Raw genomic sequence first — 20,257 nt, forward strand, 5'->3', positions numbered from 1 at the left:
AGGAACATACACAAATATAACGTATTGTCATTCAGCAGGAACAAAAGTATTTGTATAATGGTCTATAGTTTTCTGTGCCTTAATTATTTATTACTTAATATTTATAACAACATTTTTAGAAAAAAAGCTATAAGTGGACATTCTAAAGAACTCTGAAAGTTACGTAACCGGCCAGTTATAATTTTTTATTTATGTTGTACCTTGACTTCAAATTTAACATTAATTGCCAAAGAAGATGAACAAAACAAGGAAAAAGATTCCTTCACATAATTTCAGGTCAGAAAATCTATTATAAAATGTTACGTATTATTATGTAATTTTGTGTGCGAATTCGCTTTATGTGTTGAAGACAATTCGACTTACATAATGAACTTCCTCATTATGTAAATGTAGCGTTGACAGGTTTCATCGTCTGAACCAAATTCCGTCTTGTACATGAACCTAATTTTTCTGGGTCACTCTTTTTCAATGGTGTTGTTTTACATCATAACCACGGGCACTTTCAGTAACAATCTCAGCATAAGCAAGAGTATAAAACCTCAAGATACTTCCGGGATAGGATGGTGTGTTACCAGATATCATATCGTTAGCTGTCTCGATGTAACTTGGAAATTGGAATCACATTTTATCTTCAGGCTCCGAATATCATAGTCTGTGTTAGTTAAAGTTCCGAAAAGTGACAGTTTCATCAAATAACAGACTTCTCTGTGGATCTCCACGATATTAAGTACCTGTGCTGAGATTGCGCCTCAAGTGACTGTTGTGGGATAATAACTTTAATAGAAAAAGCAGGTATGTGCTTAAGAACTCTGTCAGCTGCCAAGAATGTCTCAATATACAAAACAATTCACAAACACCACATAACAAGTAATCAGAAACATTAAATTAATCACACATTTGAGGTTTGTATCTTTTTATTCATGGCTAGAATTACCAAGGTTTATTAATGTTATATAACTCATCTATCAGGAGTATAGGAAAGAGTTGGTTATGTTTAAGATACAAAACCTCTCGCAATGCACTCCAATTAGGATTTCAAGTTAAGCATATCCACAGTTATTTCGAGATTAATCAGAGATCAATGAAAATCTAAATTGGTATGTGATTCGCTAAGGTATTTAAAGAGGTGAGAACTGCTTTTCGAAGCTGATGATGTTTCTTCAATATAGACTTCTTCAGACTTTCCCACTAGTTGGTACCTCTATCGATTTCTGATTTTATTCAGTTACTGCTTCTCAGCTGCTATATAACTACGAGTTTTTGCGAGAATAGCAATCAGCCTTAAGTCTTACACTTTGCTCCACCTGGCCACTCCTAGTGGAGGAGGAACATCGTCCTCACTGCAGACCTGCATAGCCAAGATTCGTGTGTACAACATTTGGCGGAAGTCGTGAGTGCAGGACATTTTGTTCCTATTCCACTGAGATCTTAAGCCCCTACATTCTCCCACCAAACAATTTCGGCCCTTGTCAGGACCAGTAGAACAACACTCGCACATAACCAAGGGTAGGAATAAATATTAAAAAGGAGCGATGAGAAACCTCGAACACCTTACCCGTCTTCAACAAGGATCAATTCCAGCACATCAGAAGAAGTTAAAAAGAAACAACACAATTTGTGGGCCCGCCTTCTAATGTTGGACTCACTAGGGATAACTAAAAAGTTGAGCCTTGAATCTGGGGATAACCTATATATTTCCTGAAAGAGATTGTCGACCAAGTTCCAAAACAAGTTTCAATTCCTTGCATGGAAGTGACTCAACCCTTTCAAGGGTGGAAATATATAGAATAGCTTGACCTACAGGTATATGTCCTATATATCAAAGTAAGGTATGTTGCAAAATGATACGAACGATTCAAATATGTGGCATAACTCTAGTAAGTACACGTCACGGATGCACTAGCGGATCCAGAAGGATCGTTGGGGGGGGGGGCGGTTCTCTTCCTGGAAGATGAGCGTAGCCTCAAGGTGACCAGAATTTTACTTTAAAAAAATCGGACGCATATGAATGCGGGAATTGAGGGGGGGTATCTAAACCTGATTTAGCTAAATCTGATTCCCAGATTCCATTTTGAGACCCGATTTTTTTTTTTTTTTAATGAGAGTATTCTGAAGATTTAAATTAAATACGCACTTTCATTTCGGAGACATGGCGGTGTCATGATTTACTAGTCACCGCAATATATCAGATGCGCTGTCTTGCACAGTAATTGCACAAAAGAAAATACTGTATTGACTATGGCATTCATTTTAGCGGAAAAGTGTAGAATTTGCTCTAATCATTTATATTTTGAATAACAATTGCGGAACAGCAGTTGAAAAAAAAAAAACAAAAAAAAAAAAACGATTGATTCGGTGTACGCAAAAATCAATATCAAATGTATACATGCATAAAGAATAATACAAAATGTCAACAAATAACAAAATACATTATTATATTTCTGTATACTTTTCTCGGTAGCTTAAAAAAATACATTAATTAAAAAGTGATGTTTAATAGTATATGGCACACAGTATTCAAATGGGCCAAAATATAGGGGAGCAATCTTTACATATTGCTTTCATTTCTGTTTATATCAGATATAATTCAGCAAATCGAAAATTGAAAAGAAAGAAATATAATATTCAAACTGAACTCCCAGGATGTTTAGTGGCTCCGTGATTATTCCTCGTAGTAGTGATTGCCCGAACTTGAATTTCGTGGCTTTCCCCCGAAATAAGGATGTTATGGCTTTTGCCTTAAAATAACTATGGCCTGCGCTTTCAAGGGCACAGATCAGTACAGAAGAATGAAATAGATACACTTTCTAATACATAATACTAATCATAGCTAATACATAATACTAATACATCATAGTACTAATCATTGTACCGTACTACTAATGAATCCAGAGCGACGATTTGAAGTTAACCTACAGAATTAACATACAAAGAAATGAATTGTGAAGATAAATCCTACATAAATATAATATATTGCAGTACTCCTTAACCATATAAATCATTACGAAGGTAAACGCACAATTTATTCAGTAAAATACTGCAAATAATATAATAACAAACACATCAATACTAAACTTTCTCTTACACAAACTCAACAGAAATTTTGTCGTATCTAGCACGAAATGTGTATAAATTTTACACGAATTAAAATTATATAGAATTACAATATAAGCCATTATAATGTATAACTAGTAAAAAAAAAAAAAAAAAAAAAAACTCTGAAAGATTAGCGAAGTCTACAACAAAATGAATGAAAGAAGATCAGAAATGTAAAATCAAAGTGATGTTTCCGTTACTTACAGCACAAAAGTTATATTTCCTAAAACATACCGACTGGCGATATTATTTGACAATATCAGATATTTTTTTTAAAAAAATGCAAATTAAAATTTAATTTTGAAAAAAAAAATTATCACCTTTAAACGAAATTACCAATAGAGAATAAAGTACGTATAACTTGTTTTTCTTTCATCTCAGATATAATATGGACCCCGTTTGGTCTAATGGCTAACACGCTTGCCTTTTGTGCGCGTGATCCCGGATTCGATTCCCGGTGGGGGTACAGTTGAACGAAAAACTGGTTCGGATTCCACTATAATCAGTAGGTCCACGTCTCCTTTAGCCTTTCTGGCACACACGTGGGACGTTAAACAAACAAATATTATATGTATAATATATAACTGTTTATTAAAAATATAATATACTCTATATACCGGTACACATCTTTTAAGATTGTGGTTGTACCCTTTTGTTTCAGTTAAAGATTTTAAAAAAGCAATTTCAGAAACTTTTTCGAGTTCGTTCATATTTCTTGATTTTGTTTGCGATTCAGATACATCCAAGGAGTTCAACTTATACTCAGGCTCATGACTTTTGTGGAGTACATACGAGTTGAAAATAATTACGAGGAAACACCACTACGGGCGAAAACAAAACAACAGCCTTAGTCACCTTGCATTGCATCTCTGTGAAAGTTACAGCACAAATTCAAATCTACGCTCTATCTTGTTCCTGGCAAATCTGTCGATGATACGAGCGTTATCTACGTTTGTCTTGATGCGTATATAGTAGTGCCAGGTCGCTAAGTCGATCTGCACCCATCCAGGACCGTAGCCATGTCTTCAACCTCTTTAGCGTTGAAATGTTCTTTCGGCTGATGCTTTGTATAGGGTATTTTGTACGAATACACCCCCTCTTTTGCAGTGGTATAATTGAGTATGTAAAGAAAGAAAAAAAAGGATTATACCAGAGTAGGAATACGGGTTGGAAATTGGCTCTATTAGGTAATTTCTTAAATGCAGTTGTTAGGAACATAATATAATTATAGCTATGCTTACAACAATAAAATTATATTATACTAGCTTTCGCCTAGGTAGGGCTTCGCCCCCAGACCCCCAATTTGCTCTGCATACGGCCTCACACAGTATAGCAAATGCTCCTACGTTTTACCGTGGCACGCCTTCTTCCTTCTATGTATCTCTTTCATATAGCATTGGATTGAGCTAAAACTCTGTCACGAAATTCAAACACCTCGTAAGGCATTTTAGTGAACCACCCCCACCTCTTTTCCTTCTCTTCTACGTTAAGTGGCAAAAAACGCTCAAATATGTTTAATTATTTTAAATGAAAAATTAAACTACCAACTTTCATGTCTCTAACCGTAAAGGATCCCGAGATATGAGCATCTTATAATAATAATAATAATAATAATAATAATAATAATAATAATAATAATAATAATAATAATAATAATAATAATAATAATAATAACCGTCCCTTTTCTTTCCCTCTATGTAAAATATCAAAAACGCTGAAATAGATATTAAATTATTTTGAGTGAGAAGTCCATACACCAAATTTCATGTTTCTAACCTTCGAAGATTCTTAGATATTGATATTTTATTTTTATAATTGCAAACCCCGCTCCCTTTTCTTCCCCTCCCTTTTTTCCACATTTTACTAAAGTATCAAAAAACGTTAAAACGCGTGTCAAATTATTTAAAATCAGAAATCCAAATACCAAATTTCAAGTCTTCATCCTTAAGGGATTCGGAGAGATGGCCACCCCTTCCCTTCGAATTTCCAAGAAATCCTTCCTTAGTAATATCCTACGACAGAAATCTTATCTACAGTCCGAATCCCAAGTTTCTAGCTTGAGCAGTTTGGCCTGTGCGATCAGTTACTTACTCAGGACTCAGATGAAATGCCATTAAAAGTCACAATAAATCCCTGGTCCCTTCCTAATGTTACCGTGTTTGAACCCCAAAAGTCACGGCTCTCTTCGTTGATCTAGTAGCTAGCGAACGTATCTTTGATCTTTGATGCATGAGGTTCTGTGATTTGATTCCCGGTGAATGAGCATAGAACGCACTATAGTGGTTCAGATCCAACTTTAAACTCTAGTTCTCGATCTGTAAAGCATCGCTTTTGACAAACGAAGTAAATACATATCAATCAATCAACCAACCGAAAAGTCTCAGATTCAGAGAGCTTTTAGGTAAGATTCTATATTTCTCTTTATTCAAGGTACAGGTACTTGAAGTTTCGGGATATGAATTCCATTTCCATATCCTTTTTCTAGGACAATTTTTAAAATATATCTTTTTAGTTCAAAGAGTGAGGTGTCTTACCCTCCTTTCTACAGCTGTTCGTCCAACGAATGAATCATATTCTCACTCCTTTGGGGCTTATGGCGACCGCCTCAAGGAACTAGGGACATAAATATTCACACTTCAAATTTGTCTGTATTAAATAGTACTAAGTACCACACATTTTGATTAGACTCTGCTAGGTTTGTCACACAGATTGAATCGGTCGGGAAAAGACCATATTTGTCCCCCCCCCCCCTTGGATCCGCCAGTGCACGGATGTAATACGTGATATGTAGAGATGTATAAGGAGGATATGTTTACAGACCATGGATAGTTCACTCATTTCCATGGCTAACCAAATTGAAAACAAAAAACAATCAAAACAACATGATAATGACTGTTGCAAAATGATACGAACGGGATACAAAAGCTAGTTCTAAAAGACAATAAATGAGCCACTGCATAAGACCAGCTTGAACGCTCGATTAAACATGATGTTTACCAGCGTTTACAACAGTCACATCAATTTGATTCCATGCAGCGATGATGGCATCCTGCAACTCACGAACATTGTTGTACTGGGTACCGATGGCGATCACTGAGCGACACAACATTTCCTAAAGATTTCCCATCGGGTTTTTGTCTGGGAAATTGAAAGGCCAATCAAGTACAACCACGTCTTTCTCCCGAAAGCAATCCTTGGTAGTTCCAACAACGTGGATAGTAGCATTATCCTGTTGGAAGATCCACTCGGAACCAGCAATTCGCGAGGTAAATGGCAACAAATTGTCTGCAAGTACTGTTTAGTACGTGGTTGATGTCATATGAGATGTAAGAAATTCGTGATTTGTTGTACCATAACAACCGAAGCCCTCCCCCACACATACTTACCGACTGTCCTTGCTATCGCTTGGAGAACATCTGCTCCTACTTCCGCAGATCGTGTCAATAGTATCATCAGCCATCGGGACCATTCAAATTAAATTTCTTTTCGTCACTGAAGATGACACGACGCGTTCTGCTTCCAGGTCACACGTATTTTGGTCCAGATCACCCGTCGCTCCTTGTTCTGCGCGGTGAGTTGTGGCTGACGCTTACGCTTCCTATATGAGATATATGTTTACAGCGTTTCACAGGTCTGGATAGTGTAGACTTATGTACACGAATGTTAGGGTCTTGTGCCAACTGTGTAAGGCATATTCCAGCACAACTTAGCTTCGAACAACCTGTCTTTGCTGTTGTGGCGTTAATTAACGCGCCATTCCTGATGGTCTTCTTACTTGATACCGCATCCCAAGTTTAAGAAAATTGTTCAGGACACAAGCACACTGCCCAATTCGACGTGCGATTTCATTAACAGATACACCTTCTTCTTTATATGCCATTATTTGGCAATTTTCGCACTCAGATAATACTTTGCCAGGGCCTATTATGCTTCTTTTACTCGTCACCTCACACAGATGTCCTCGCCGTAGTAAACTAGCCTACACTTCTATCACTCGTCTGCTATACATTTTGCCTTCTCGTCTAGCGCCCTCTATGTTTGTAGCAGAGACCTAGCTACATGTTATTACACTAAACATATCATCGTTCGTATCATTTTGCAACACTTTTCTTGGGCTGATTTTTCATTTTTGTTTCGCCCTGTCCTCTATACGTGTATATTTCTACAGTAATTACTATAGGATGTAATTGAGTAGTGATATTATATTCTTAACCTAAAAGTCATGCAGATCACTTTGATATATAGGACATATAGATCAAGTTGTTTTTCCAACCCTGAAGGGGTGGGGTCACTTTCAGGTAAGGAATTGAAACTTGCTTAGGAACTTACTCGACAAACTCTTTCACGAAATGGGGGCGCGGTGGCTCAGTGGTAGAGCGTTCACCTCCGGTGCTTGGGGTTCCTGGTTCGATCCCAGCTCGCGCCGTGTGAACTTTGTGGTGGACAAACATCGTGCTCGTGGGTTTTCTCGAAGTTCTCCCGTTTCCTCCCACTTTGTTCATTCCACCATTTCATTCATTTCTCATTATCACCGTCTCCTTTAGCCTAACTGGCATAACCGTGGGACGTAAAACTTGAAGTTTCATTTTCTTTCACGAAATATATAGGTTATCCCCAGATTCAACGTTCAACTTTGGAGTTATCCCTAGTCAGAAACAGAAGAAGATACAACATGCAGCCCTTTGTAGGACTACAATAGGCTCGCAATCAGCAACAGGAACACCAGGAGTAACAAAAACAACACGGAACTACCACATCACACTCAATGCTTCCATACTTTAGATGATGATGAAGCACGTGTAGTACAGGAAGCACAAACAGATATAAAACCGATAAACCGACCGCCTGATTTGTAAGTTTTACAGGCCACAAGACATATACGTACCTATGAAGACTGAAGAAGACTCGTGATTCCGTCTTCACAAAAATAAGAAAAACTATGCTCCTTCACGATCTCTGGCTACAAAGAAACCAATTAGTCGGACCATCTCAAAATAACATTCAAAACTTCTACGGACACAAAGGTATCCCCTGGAAACTTACGAGGGGGTACCCAAAAGAAATCGAACTTAATTTTTTTGAACATATTTATTCACATTTTAAGCACAAACCTTCAATCCCCTTCAAAGTACTCTCCACGTGCACTAATACACTTATCTAATCTTTTATTCCATTTTTCAAAACATTGTTTAAATTCAACTTTTGTGATGGTTGACAGCGCCTCCGTCATTTTGTCTTCACCTCAGCAACCTCAGCAAAACGGATGTATCTTTTCTTGTACCAAGTTTCGTCACCTGTTATAATTTTTGAAAAAAGAAAAAAAAAAGTTTGGATCATTCTGGACCTCTTTTTTCAAAGCACACCATGCTTCCAAGTGACCTTGTTTTTGTTCAGTAGTCAGCAGTCGTGGCATGAGTTAGGCAGCCACCCTTTTCATTCCCAAAATTTCTGCCAAAATTCGCTGCACTGAACTCCAAGTTACTCCCGACAACTCCACAGTTTCTACAATGGTCTGTCGTTGATCTTTATTGATGATTGCACGAACTTTTTCAACATTTTCATGTGTTAGGGCTGTGGAAGGACGACCAGAACGAGATTTGGCATCAGCTGACATTTCATCATTTTTGAAACAGGAAAACCACTCAAACACTTGAGTTTTCCCCATAGCATCGTCCTTGTACGCTTTTTTTTTTTTAACATTTCAAGAGTTTCTGTACCACCTTTTTCGAGCAAAAAGCAGAATTTCGCCGCCACATGCTGTTCACGAAATTCAGCAATTGTAAAAAAACGACTATGACACACAACAGTTGTCACTATAAACTCTGCCGAAACTAGACCTGACCTTCTTCAGCAACGGTACTCGGTTTACTGACTTAGGATTGTTCGCTCTATGTGGTTATAGTGGGAAAACGCTGTACTACAAAAGCTCTGCTAACCGAAAAATTAGTTCGGTTTCTTATGTGTACCTCCACGTATAGCAAAGCAGATTTTTGGACCACATGCTTTCTTCAGCAGCTGCATAAAGTACGAGAGAACAGAAAAGAAGAATCAAACAATGACCAAAACTCTCAGAAGAAGCAGGCGACTTAACACAAAGCAATACAAACAATTTAGAACACAATACATGACAAACAAAACACATACTCTGCATACACAGTGAAAAGCACCGGACACTCAGAACCGAGAAGAACATAGAAGATAATTGCACACCTAACAAAGAAGTAAAAGGTAAAACACGTTCGAACAAATAATAAAAGAAGAACTACCCATGTTACACTTGTGTAATCGAAACAGTAGATCCCAAGATCAATATACTAGTGCTTTTTTGGGGGGGGGGGAGATCGGCAAACACCGATCGGGAGGAGGATTGGCGAACATAAAGTTTTTTTTTTCTGCAAATATATTCATATATGGTTAGTTCATGTACATATGGAAAGAATTCAACGTACAGGGCATGTTCATTTATTCCTTGACTAATGCTGTAAAAACTCATAGTGACGGCTTACCACCAACTCATTCTTATCCCCTTCAAAGTACTTTCCTGCTCATCTATACAGCGTCATTCTGAACGTTGCGTCATTGCTGGAAGTATTCCTGGAACGCTTGTTATGGAATGCACCTGAGTCCATTCGTTTGTGTCAAACTGTTTCCCTTTTAAGTTGGATTTCAATATAGTTTCTTTGTAGTGCTTCTTTCATGTATAAAACAAAATTTAATGCAGATTCGCTGTTCCTCTCAATATCCAATTTTACAATCCGACACGGATCACACAACATACAATCACGTCTTACTCAACTCTGCCTAGGCTCAGCGAAGTAATAGCGCTGTTATGTCATCATGAGATGTTGCCACATGCATCAACGGTGATGTTTCCGGGCGATAATTAACACTTTATATTTAAAAAAAATCTTCGAATTAAATGAACAGCCCTTGTATTTCTTTAAATTTGTGACGAAAACCTAGGTCAATTTTTTATGTTTGTAATTTGTTCGTTGTGGTCAGCTAAATATTCTGAAAGACCTTAATGGATGAACATCTTTGGAGGCCATTATGCGTTCTTTAGTTCTAATCTTCATATTAGTGTAGCCATGATCATATAGGGTGGTACATGAACGTGTCATAATAACTTTGGAACAGATTTCTCACATCAAAATAAGAAAAAAAAAAGTTCATATGAACCTTGTGCTCAAAAGTGGATAGTTTCGGAGACGACCCGCTCGGGAGAGTAATACTCCCGGAAGTACGTTTTTTCGCGCGCTACTCTAGCCAGCTGTTTTACGCGCTATCCTAGTCAGTTGTTTTAAGTTGGTCACAAAATCTATATCATTTAGTACAAGGGGAACAAAACGAGCCTTATATCATGGAGTACAAGGGCAACAAAACGAGCCCTGCGGGGCTTCTAACCCGTTCCTACTACTACTACACCTTATCTGCACAAAAGTAAGTAAATCACATTTTTGAGTATTATTTTCGTATTATTTTAATTTAAAAAGTGTTATAAAAATGTAAAAAAAATGTTTAAAAAACTTTCCTCGGGCCGGGTTTGAACTCACACCAAAAGGTATTTTCGTTACTAGCATATAGCGCTAGCCCACTCTTTTTTTTTTTTTTAACAGTCAGTTTTATTGCGAGAAATTACATTACATATATGTATATATAATAAGAATAAAAGAGTAATCACAAATTACAAAAAGGATACCACTGCAATACAACTGAAAATCAATCACATGAAGTATACACACAAACACACACACGAAAAAAAAATTAGTAAACAGCAGTCGGGTAGTGAGCAAAATGACGCAAGCGTAGATCTGAAGGCATTGTTTTTAAAGAGCACTGTAGTCTAAAAATGTACATGGCTTGTGTCACCAGCTCATTTTCGGCAAGTAGGATAGCCGCTGTGTGAATAGTTAACCAGGGGTGCCCACAAGGGGGGGCTATGACGCAAACTGCGTCATTGAAATATTTGGGGGGGGCTAAAAATCTATATAAATATGCTCGAGAGGGTGTAAAAATTAATCGAAAGGATTTTTTTTTCATGGAAGATCACCTACAGATTGACAATTGAGGGGGGGTGCGTCATGGACATGAGGGGGGGTGGGCACCACTGAGTTAACCACACTATGATATTGTGTTTAGGACGTGGGAAGTATTTGAAATCAAGCAAAAGAAAAAACGGCTCACTATTAATAATCCGTTGATCAACACGAAGTATTCGTGCTATAATATGTGTATAGCTACGCCACAAATGCTGGATGGATGGACATGTATGCAAGCGATGGATGAGTGTATCAGCTTGTCCACATCGGATACATTGAGCATCTGCTCGAAAACCGAGTTCCCATGCTCGATGGTTAGTAAGAAATACATTATGCACTAACCTATACCATAACTCTCTCATTCCAGAGGGTAAAAAAGAGGAATTAATATTATGCCAAATTTGCGCCCAAGAACAATTGGGATGGCGAGTAACACATTTAGGGGGGGTATAGAGATAATTTGCATAATAAGTATACAATTTCTTCACAGTCATATCTTCAATAGCTGTGTGACTGATAAGAGCATACGAAATGTCTAGAATGACGGTGCGCAGGTAATGGTAAGGTTGGGACCAGTTCAGAATAGAAACAGGTGAACTGAGAGTCACGTGCCGAAGGCAACGCATGATATGGCACGCGGAGAAAGACTCAGAAAAGGAAGTTAACAGCTGACACGTGCGTTGTAGTAGTAGACAACGGCCTTGAAGAGCCACGTCTTTAATACCTAACCCTCCTACTTGCTTGGTCGTACACACAGTTCGACGATGTACTCGCAGTGTCGATTGATACCACAAAAAGGCAAACAGATGTTTGTTAAGTGTGTTAGCGTCTGAGACAGAAAGCTGAAAAATCTGCATTATATAGTACAATAGACTGAAGGCAAAAATATTTAAGAAGGTCGCTCGCTCGTGTAATGTAAGATTGCGAGCTTTGTGTTTATAAAGCAAGTTAATGACCTTAGGAACAGCCACTCCATATGTTGCCTGAATAGATGCTTTTATAGTGGTATGCCAAGTAATGCCGAGAATTTTATGAGTGTTAACGACAGGGAAGGGGGAGACAAAAGGGTCAGAAGACGTATCATTCAAAACAAGTAATTTGGTTTTCGTGGGATGTAATTCTGCACCAGACAGTTGACTAAATATCTGGAGATTAGTGAGGATAGTATCTAAATCGCGCTGGGAGCGAAAGAAAAAGCAAATATCATCTATGAAACTCTGAACTTTAATAGTAGCCGGAGGAACACACAATCCCGTCATTTCATTCCGGATCTTATGCAGAACCGGCATAACGGCAATGCTGTAAAGCATGGGGGACAAGGGACAGCCCTGAATAAGCCCCCGGTTAATTGGAAAGACCCGCGTTAAGGCTCCGTTCAGTTTAAGTTGGGCAGTACGCTGGGAGTATAACGTCTTAACCATATTTAAAAATACTGGCCCGAAATGAAGTTTCTCAAGAACTGTGAATAAGTACTGATGGCTTAGTTTATCGAAGGCCTGAGAAAAGTCAGTACTCAAAAGCGCTGCAGTTAATTTCGGACGACTTTCAAAATAAGCGATCGTGTCCCTAATATTCGATAAAGCTAGATATGTAGGATGCTGCTGATCGTGACCAAATTGTTCCGGTAACAGAATGGAACTTAAAGTATTACGTAACCGAGCTGCTAGAACTTTTGCGAGAAGTTTATAATCACAACATGCGAGACTGATAGGTCTAAATTGGTTGATGCGGGTGCTCTTGGGCTGCTTAGGAATGATCACTATAATACTGTGTGTAAATGTTTTGCCGACTTGTAAATTAGAACGAAAGGCATTAAAAAGTTCAGTAAGAAAGGGAATGAAAAGATCTGGGAATGTCTGGTAAAATTCGTAAGGTAGGGAGTCAATGCCACTAGATTTATTCCTTTTTGCCTGGTGGAGGGCATGCTGAATTTCTGCTTCAGTAAAGGGAGCATCAAGCTCTGCTTGGAGTTCAATTGGGAGAGGGTTCAAGGTATCGAAAACACCGTCATTACTAGCTGGAACATCATGGTTGCGATATAAATCAGCAAAATAGCGCACAAAGTATGGAATAATATTAGTTCCTTCATATAAAACACCTTTATCATCCAGTATATTATGAATAATCTGTTGCTTGCCTTTGCGACGTTCAGCACTGATATGTACAAGACTCGGAGGCTCAGTGGGTGACATTGATGAGATTTGGCTGCGAACAGTAATACCGTGGAGTCTTTTGCGGCGTAATGTTAACAATAAAGCCTTTACCTGTTTAATTTGTGGAAGTACAGGTTCACCGTTAAGGAATGCCGTATGATAGTCGCGTAGAAGCTGAGAGTAGTAATTATATTGTTCATGGAATCGCTGTGACCGTTCTCTGCTGTATTCCTTACAGATTTGTTTCAAAGCTGGTTTGCCCCGTTGTTCCCACCATTGGATAATATTGTTCCGTCGCAAAAGTTGCTGATTAATTTCTCTCCAGCGTTGGCGTAGCAACTGCTGGAATTCTGGCTCAGAAAGGATGCCGGTATTGAGGTGCCATAAGCTATTATGGTTCAGAAGCTTTTGAAGCGGTAGCTGGATAGTCATAACAGCCCCATGTGATCCGAAAAACAAACAGGAATCCTTTCCACAGATTGCACATGTGGAAGTAATGATCGTGAGATATAAAAGGAATCGAGGCGTGAAGATCCAGTGGCGTAGAAAAAGGTGTGTCCAGGATTGTGGGGATGTAAATGACGCCAGACATCACATAAATTAAATTGGTTAATCACCTGTAATAAAGTAGGGCAGAAGTTCGAAGTAGAAGTGGAATCTTGAGCGGAAACTATACTTTTATGATCTCCACCCCATATAATCAAACGAGAACTGTCATGTAAGGCGGTGGCTACCTCGGAATTAAAGAAATTATGACGTTCACGCCGTCTGTGTGAACCTGCAGGGGCATACGAGTTGCAAAACCGGATATTGGCCACATTTTCAGTAATAATCCGGCCGGTGGGATGTTTGTATAACTGTTCAAATTCTATATCATTACGAAATATAAGTGCAGTACCCGTGCCGTTAACAGTTTCGTTAGAAAAAAAGGTGTGCTGATAAAAACCTTGAAGGTCGGTCAAGGTCACTTCCTGAGCAAATAGTATATCAAGAGAATAACAATTAATGAAATCCAAAACAGCACTTTGCTTGGTAGGAGATGTTAGACCATTAAAATTGATCGTTCCTATTTTAAAAGAGTACATTAAGAGCTGCAAGGAAAGGCTTGGTATGGAGGAAAAGGCACACACAAAAAAACCGGCAGGCCCAAGGAAAGCAGCAAAAAGATGCAATATTAACAAAAACAAAAGTCCCAAACAGACCACTAGCATATTCTCACTGCGTAGCGCGTCTGTCCAAAGTCTCGGGGACAACCTCCCCATCATTACATGTAGTAGCATCTAATTGAGACATCTGTCGTAATCTAGTGCGGGTTAATCTACTGGTCGAATCATAGGTCTTCCCGGTCACTTTCAGAACTTTCCCAGTATTCACCTCGTGACTGGAACGTTTCTTCTTTTCAGTTGTTCACTAATAGGGGGTTCAGGAGTGTCATCAACACTGGATGTAGGCGTAACTGGGGAACCACTACCAGTCGAGTCGAGCACATCGGAGAGAGGAGGCACCGTGTTAAGGAAATCACTAACAACAGGTTCAGGCCGAGCAGGTGCTGAAGTATCGAAAGTCATTGGCTGGGGTCCGGGACACTCAGTCTTATCAGATAAGTCACCTACCGTATTTGCGTCGGGGTTAACCTCAGGAAGAATTTGGCTGGTCATCCCTCCTCATGAAACGGGACCTGTGAGGAGGTATCACTTGGTCGGGACACAGAAGCTGCCTCGCAGGGGACTGGCGGGGTAGAGTCATCCAGAGTTGTCGGCATGGCAGTAGTAGCGGGCCCGCTTTTTGTCGGCAAAACCGGAAACACTATAGTTGTGAATAGCAGGCGCATCCTTCAGTTGTAGGATAGGTCGAGCAATTCGGCTACCCAAAGTAGAAATTCCAGAAGGATCACTGGACCGATGATCTAAACGGGCACTAAATGTTCGGCGATCACAATGGGACACCAAATGCGTTTCACTGTCACACCTCGCACAAGTTTTTGTCTGTCCGGGATACGTCACAAAACAACGAAGAGAACTGAGAGTAATATAGGAAGGGATATTCTTTTTAAAAATCATTTTCACAACTTTGCGGCCAGTACGTACTTTATAATAATGACCATCAGTATAAAGTTCGTCACTAACACTAAGAATTTCACCATAAACTTGAAGCACTTGTTTCACTTGGTTATCAGAAATTTCCATAGGTACCGCGTGGATACGTACCAATTTAATTGTATGAGAAGCCGAGTCAAGCGGAAGGTCGTAAGTACCTTCTGCATCTACATACGTTACTTTATTGTCAAATTTAGTAATGATCTGTTCACAGAGCTGTTGAGTAATTAATTTGATATATAGAAGTTTACGTGGAAAGTCTACTTCAATACTTAATACTGCATCTTGTGCAAGCTCAAAGGTGGTTCGTATCCACTCATGGAGCGAAATCGAATTGGGAACTTTGGAGACAGGTTGAAAACTAACGCGAAGAGTGTTAAGCCTAATATTGGCCATCGTAATCAGTCGTAATCTTGCACTTCACTTAACAAAAACGGGGAGAAATCACCCAAATCAAGTGGTAAGCTCACTCTGCTCAAGTCCAAAAAGCACAACAAAAACTCGAACAAAAAAAAAACGATCACTACTGGCAGAATCAGCACCAAGGCGCGAGCAACACAGAACGTGTTGACTCGACGAAAACTCAGGCGCAACTTCTCGGCCACGACGACCGACAACAACTGTCGTCTGAATTCTGCTATTTGAATGCAACGTGGCAAGACACAGATAACGCCAACCAATCAGAACTGTGTTTTCCGTTCCTACTTCCGGGAGCATTACTCTCCTGAGCTAGCCCTTTTCGGAGTTATAGGGTGCCGAAAACGTGAAATAAGCGAACATCCAAATTTCATAGCTCCACTACTATGGGACCTATCGTAGTCGGGTCGACATCACTGAGGAACTGCTATGTGAAATACCCAAATACCCATGTTTAAGAAAGCTCCAGTACTTGCACACTAATTTTTAGAGAGGTAGGTGGAGATTGATCAAGTACTCCCAAACAGTTTCTTTAAAAACGATTGTGCAAGTACCAGAGGTTCTGAAAGATGGATATTTGGATAGTTCACATACCAGGTCTTCAATGATGTCTTAACCCGACTATGATAGGTGGAGTTATGAACTTTTAAAGTTCACTTATTTCACATTTTGGCACCCTATTACTCCGAAACTATCCACATTTGAGCACAGGTCCATATGTATTTTTTTTTTATTTTGATGTGAGAAATATGTTCCCAAAATATTGTGACACACTTATGTAACATCCTGTATAAGTATTTTTGCGTTCGCAAATAACGTCATAGATGTGAGAAATCTGTTCCCAAAATATTGTGACACACTTATGTAACATCCTGTATAAGTATTTTTGCGTTCGCAAATAACGTCATAGATGTGAGAAATCTGTTCCCAAAATATTGTGACACACTTATGTAACATCCTGTATAAGTATTTTTGCGTTCGCAAATAACGTCATAGATGTGAGAAATCTGTTCCCAAAATATTGTGACACACTTATGTAACATCCTGTATAAGTATTTTTGCGTTCGCAAATAACGTCATAGATGTAAGAAATCTGTTCCCAAAATATTATGACACACTTATGTAACATCCTGTATAAGTATTTTTGCGTTCGCAAATAACGTCATAGATGTGAGAAATCTGTTCCCAAATTATTGTGACACACTTATGTAACATCCTGTATAAGTATTTTTGCGTTCGCAAATAACGTCATAGATGTGAGAAATCTGTTCCCAAAATATTGTGACACACTTATGTAACATCTTGTATAAGTATTTTTGCGTTCGCAAATAACGTCATAGATGTGAGAAATCTGTTCCCAAATTATTGTGACACACTTATGTAACATCCTGTATAAGTATTTTTGCGTTCGCAAATAACGTCATAGATGTAAGAAATCTGTTCCCAAATTATTATGACACACTTATGTAACATCCTGTATAAGTATTTTTGCGTTCGCAAATAACGTCATAGATGTGAGAAATCTGTTCCCAAATTATTGTGACACACTTATGTAACATCCTGTATAAGTATTTTTGCGTTCGCAAATAACGTCATAGATGTAAGAAATCTGTTCCCAAAATATTATGACACACTTATGTAACATCCTGTATAAGTATTTTTGCGTTCGCAAATAACGTCATAGATGTGAGAAATCTGTTCCCAAATTATTGTGACACACTTATGTAACATCCTGTATAAGTATTTTTGCGTTCGCAAATAACGTCATAGATGTGAGAAATCTGTTCCCAAAATATTGTGACACACTTATGTAACATCCTGTATAAGTATTTTTGCGTTCGCAAATAACGTCATAGATGTAAGAAATCTGTTCCCAAAATATTATGACACACTTATGTAACATCCTGTATAAGTATTTTTGCGTTCGCAAATAACGTCATAGATGTGAGAAATCTGTTCCCAAAATATTATGACACAGTTATGTAACATCCTGTATAAGTATTTTTGCGTTCGCAAATAACGTCATAGATGTGAGAAATCTGTTCCCAAAATATTGTGACACACTTATGTAACATCCTGTATAAGTATTTTTGTGTTCACAAATAACGTCATAGATGTGAGAAATGTGTTCCCAAAATATTGTGACACACTTATGTAACATCCTGTATAAGTATTTTTGCGTTCGCAAATAACGTCATAGATTCCAGGTTGTATTTGTTCCATTATAATTTTCCGAATATAAGTCTAGTATAATTAAAATACTATCTCTATTGTAAGTCTAAGTAAATATTATTTAAAAAAAAAAAATATTACCTCCTTTCGTTTCCACAGCAGTCTGAACACAAATTTCGAAATCTAAAAAATACAGAATACTAACGATGATATGTGGAAGTACCATATAGTCAGGCAATTTTCGTTCAATAGCAATGTAGTAAGGATAAACTGCACAGACACATAACACCACTAAGAATATCAAGGTTTCCCAATAGAATAAGAATTCAGTATTAGGATTGAAGATCCAGGGCCAATTAATCTCCAAACACACGTCATCAATTTTCAGAGCAACAGGCTGGGAAGAAAACAATTACAGAGGTTAGTTACAGATAGATAGATTATATAGATCACACAATTTCATGAGACTCGATATCTAAATCAGAGCGCAAAATTTCCGGTCGCCAGGTCGCCATTGGCGACTAGAAATTTAGACCTGGTGACCAGTGTTTAGTAGGAATGGTTTCTGCCTAAACTCACACGGTATCGCAGTTTCTGTTCCGCACGAAAATAATTGTCACTGAGAGAGAGAGAAAACGCAGAATGTGAAGTCTTCACAACGTTGTAATTCGCCCCTCCTTTCCCACCCTCAATCGAAATGGTTTGTCTTCGTGGGTAGGGGGACCTCTCGTAATTTATACGTGAGAAATACTGGCGATCATCATTTTTGGATTGGCGATTACCACTGACTTTGAAATTTTGCGCCCTGATGTAAATTATTTTCGGCCTCCTATAGCTAGTATTGAGTTGATTGATTCATTAATTTGTGTCGATCATTTTCGGGATTTTTTTTTTTTTTTTTGTCAGACATCAGTGATGATGGCAGTGTTGTGAAATATGCCAAATAGCAGCTGTTATCAGTAATGTGTAGCACTTTTCAGTGGCGTAGGAAGAGGGTCCAGTCCCCACCTTAAAGATTTCCGATCATGTACTTTGATACTTTGATGTTTGTAGTTTTTTTTTCTTTCGGAACGAACAGCAATTGCCTTTTATGTACTCTATTTCAAAACAAAATATTACACCAGGGGTGCCCACAAGGGGGGGCTATGACGCAAACTGCGTCATTGAAATATTTGGGGGGGTTAAAATCTATATAAATATGTTTGAGAGGGTGTAAAAATTAATCGAAAAGATTTTTTTTTTCATGGAAGAACACCTACGGATACGCTATTGAGGGGGGGTGCGTCATGGACATGAGGGGGGTGGGCACCACTGATTACACTATAAACAGTTCCTAGAAAATGAAATGAAATTTTTGAGTTTTATGTCCCACGACTGTGCTGGCTAGGCTAGAGGAGACGGTGATGATGAGTAATGAATGAAATGGTGGAATGAAGAAAGTGGGAGGAAACGGGAGAACCCCGAGAAAACCCACGCACACGGTGTTTGTCCACCACAAAGTTCACTTGGCGGGAGCAGGGTTTGAACCCAGGACCCCATGCACCAGAGGTGAACGCTCTACCACTGAGCCACCGCGGCCCCCAAAACAGTTCCTAGATAAGGTGTTCGCCAACTGCGTCTTTATTCTTTAAAAATGTCTGAATTTTGGAGGTATGGAAATCGAGTTTGCCAAGAATCCCTGCAGTTCAAAGAAACGAAAGAAAGAGAGGGAGGAGGCCTTATATCCATATGGTGATCTTGTAGTTATTTGTTCTATTATTTGCTCTATTATTTGATACAGCAATGACCACAGTTTTCAGTATCTTCTTTGACCCAAAACCGAAGTTTGCAGACTGAGCAGGTAATACTGAAAAGAATCAGTACCTTTCTGATCATAAAAGGAGATCCCCCCCCCCAAAAAAAAAACAACTTTACCTTAGTTCAAGGGTTAAGGAAAAATGGACGTATTTGAGCTCAAGATATCATTGACCTCGACAAAAAGTAATAAAACACGTGACGTGTCATCGTCTATTTTGATTGGGAACGGTCAATCTACAAGGGAAAATAAAAGAAAAAAGAAAGAACGGAGGAGTAAAAAATAGAGATTTTCCTTTGATGTTTTGGTTTCAATCAAATGAAAAATATTTGAAGGAAAATGTTTAACACGAGAGGATGCAAAGCAATAATAAAAACTTGTAGTGTCTGACTATGTCAAGGCAATCTCTAATGTTTGATCAATTAGAGCAGTTCAGAAGATTTGCATGAATTAGACGTGTTTAGAGTCTCGAAATAAGACACAATTCCG

The 20,257-nt window shown here is 38.5% G+C and overlaps 1 protein-coding gene across 2 annotated transcripts in view; it reads right to left on the minus strand.

Moving 5' to 3' along the window:
* LOC145684271 (uncharacterized) overlaps positions 1-20,257 on the minus strand; it is a 323,824-nt gene that overhangs the window by 183,347 nt on the left and 120,220 nt on the right. For both annotated transcript variants that reach the window (XM_081756414.1, XM_081756415.1), the window contains exon 11: positions 18,115-18,370. In XM_081756414.1, coding sequence (XP_081612540.1) covers positions 18,115-18,370 — 256 coding nt within the window. The remainder of the gene's footprint in view (positions 1-18,114; positions 18,371-20,257) is intronic.

This window comes from Thermobia domestica, chromosome 4, assembly GCF_964235325.1.
Source record: "Thermobia domestica chromosome 4, izTheDome1.hap1.1, whole genome shotgun sequence".
Classification (NCBI taxonomy): domain Eukaryota; kingdom Metazoa; phylum Arthropoda; class Insecta; order Zygentoma; family Lepismatidae; genus Thermobia; species Thermobia domestica.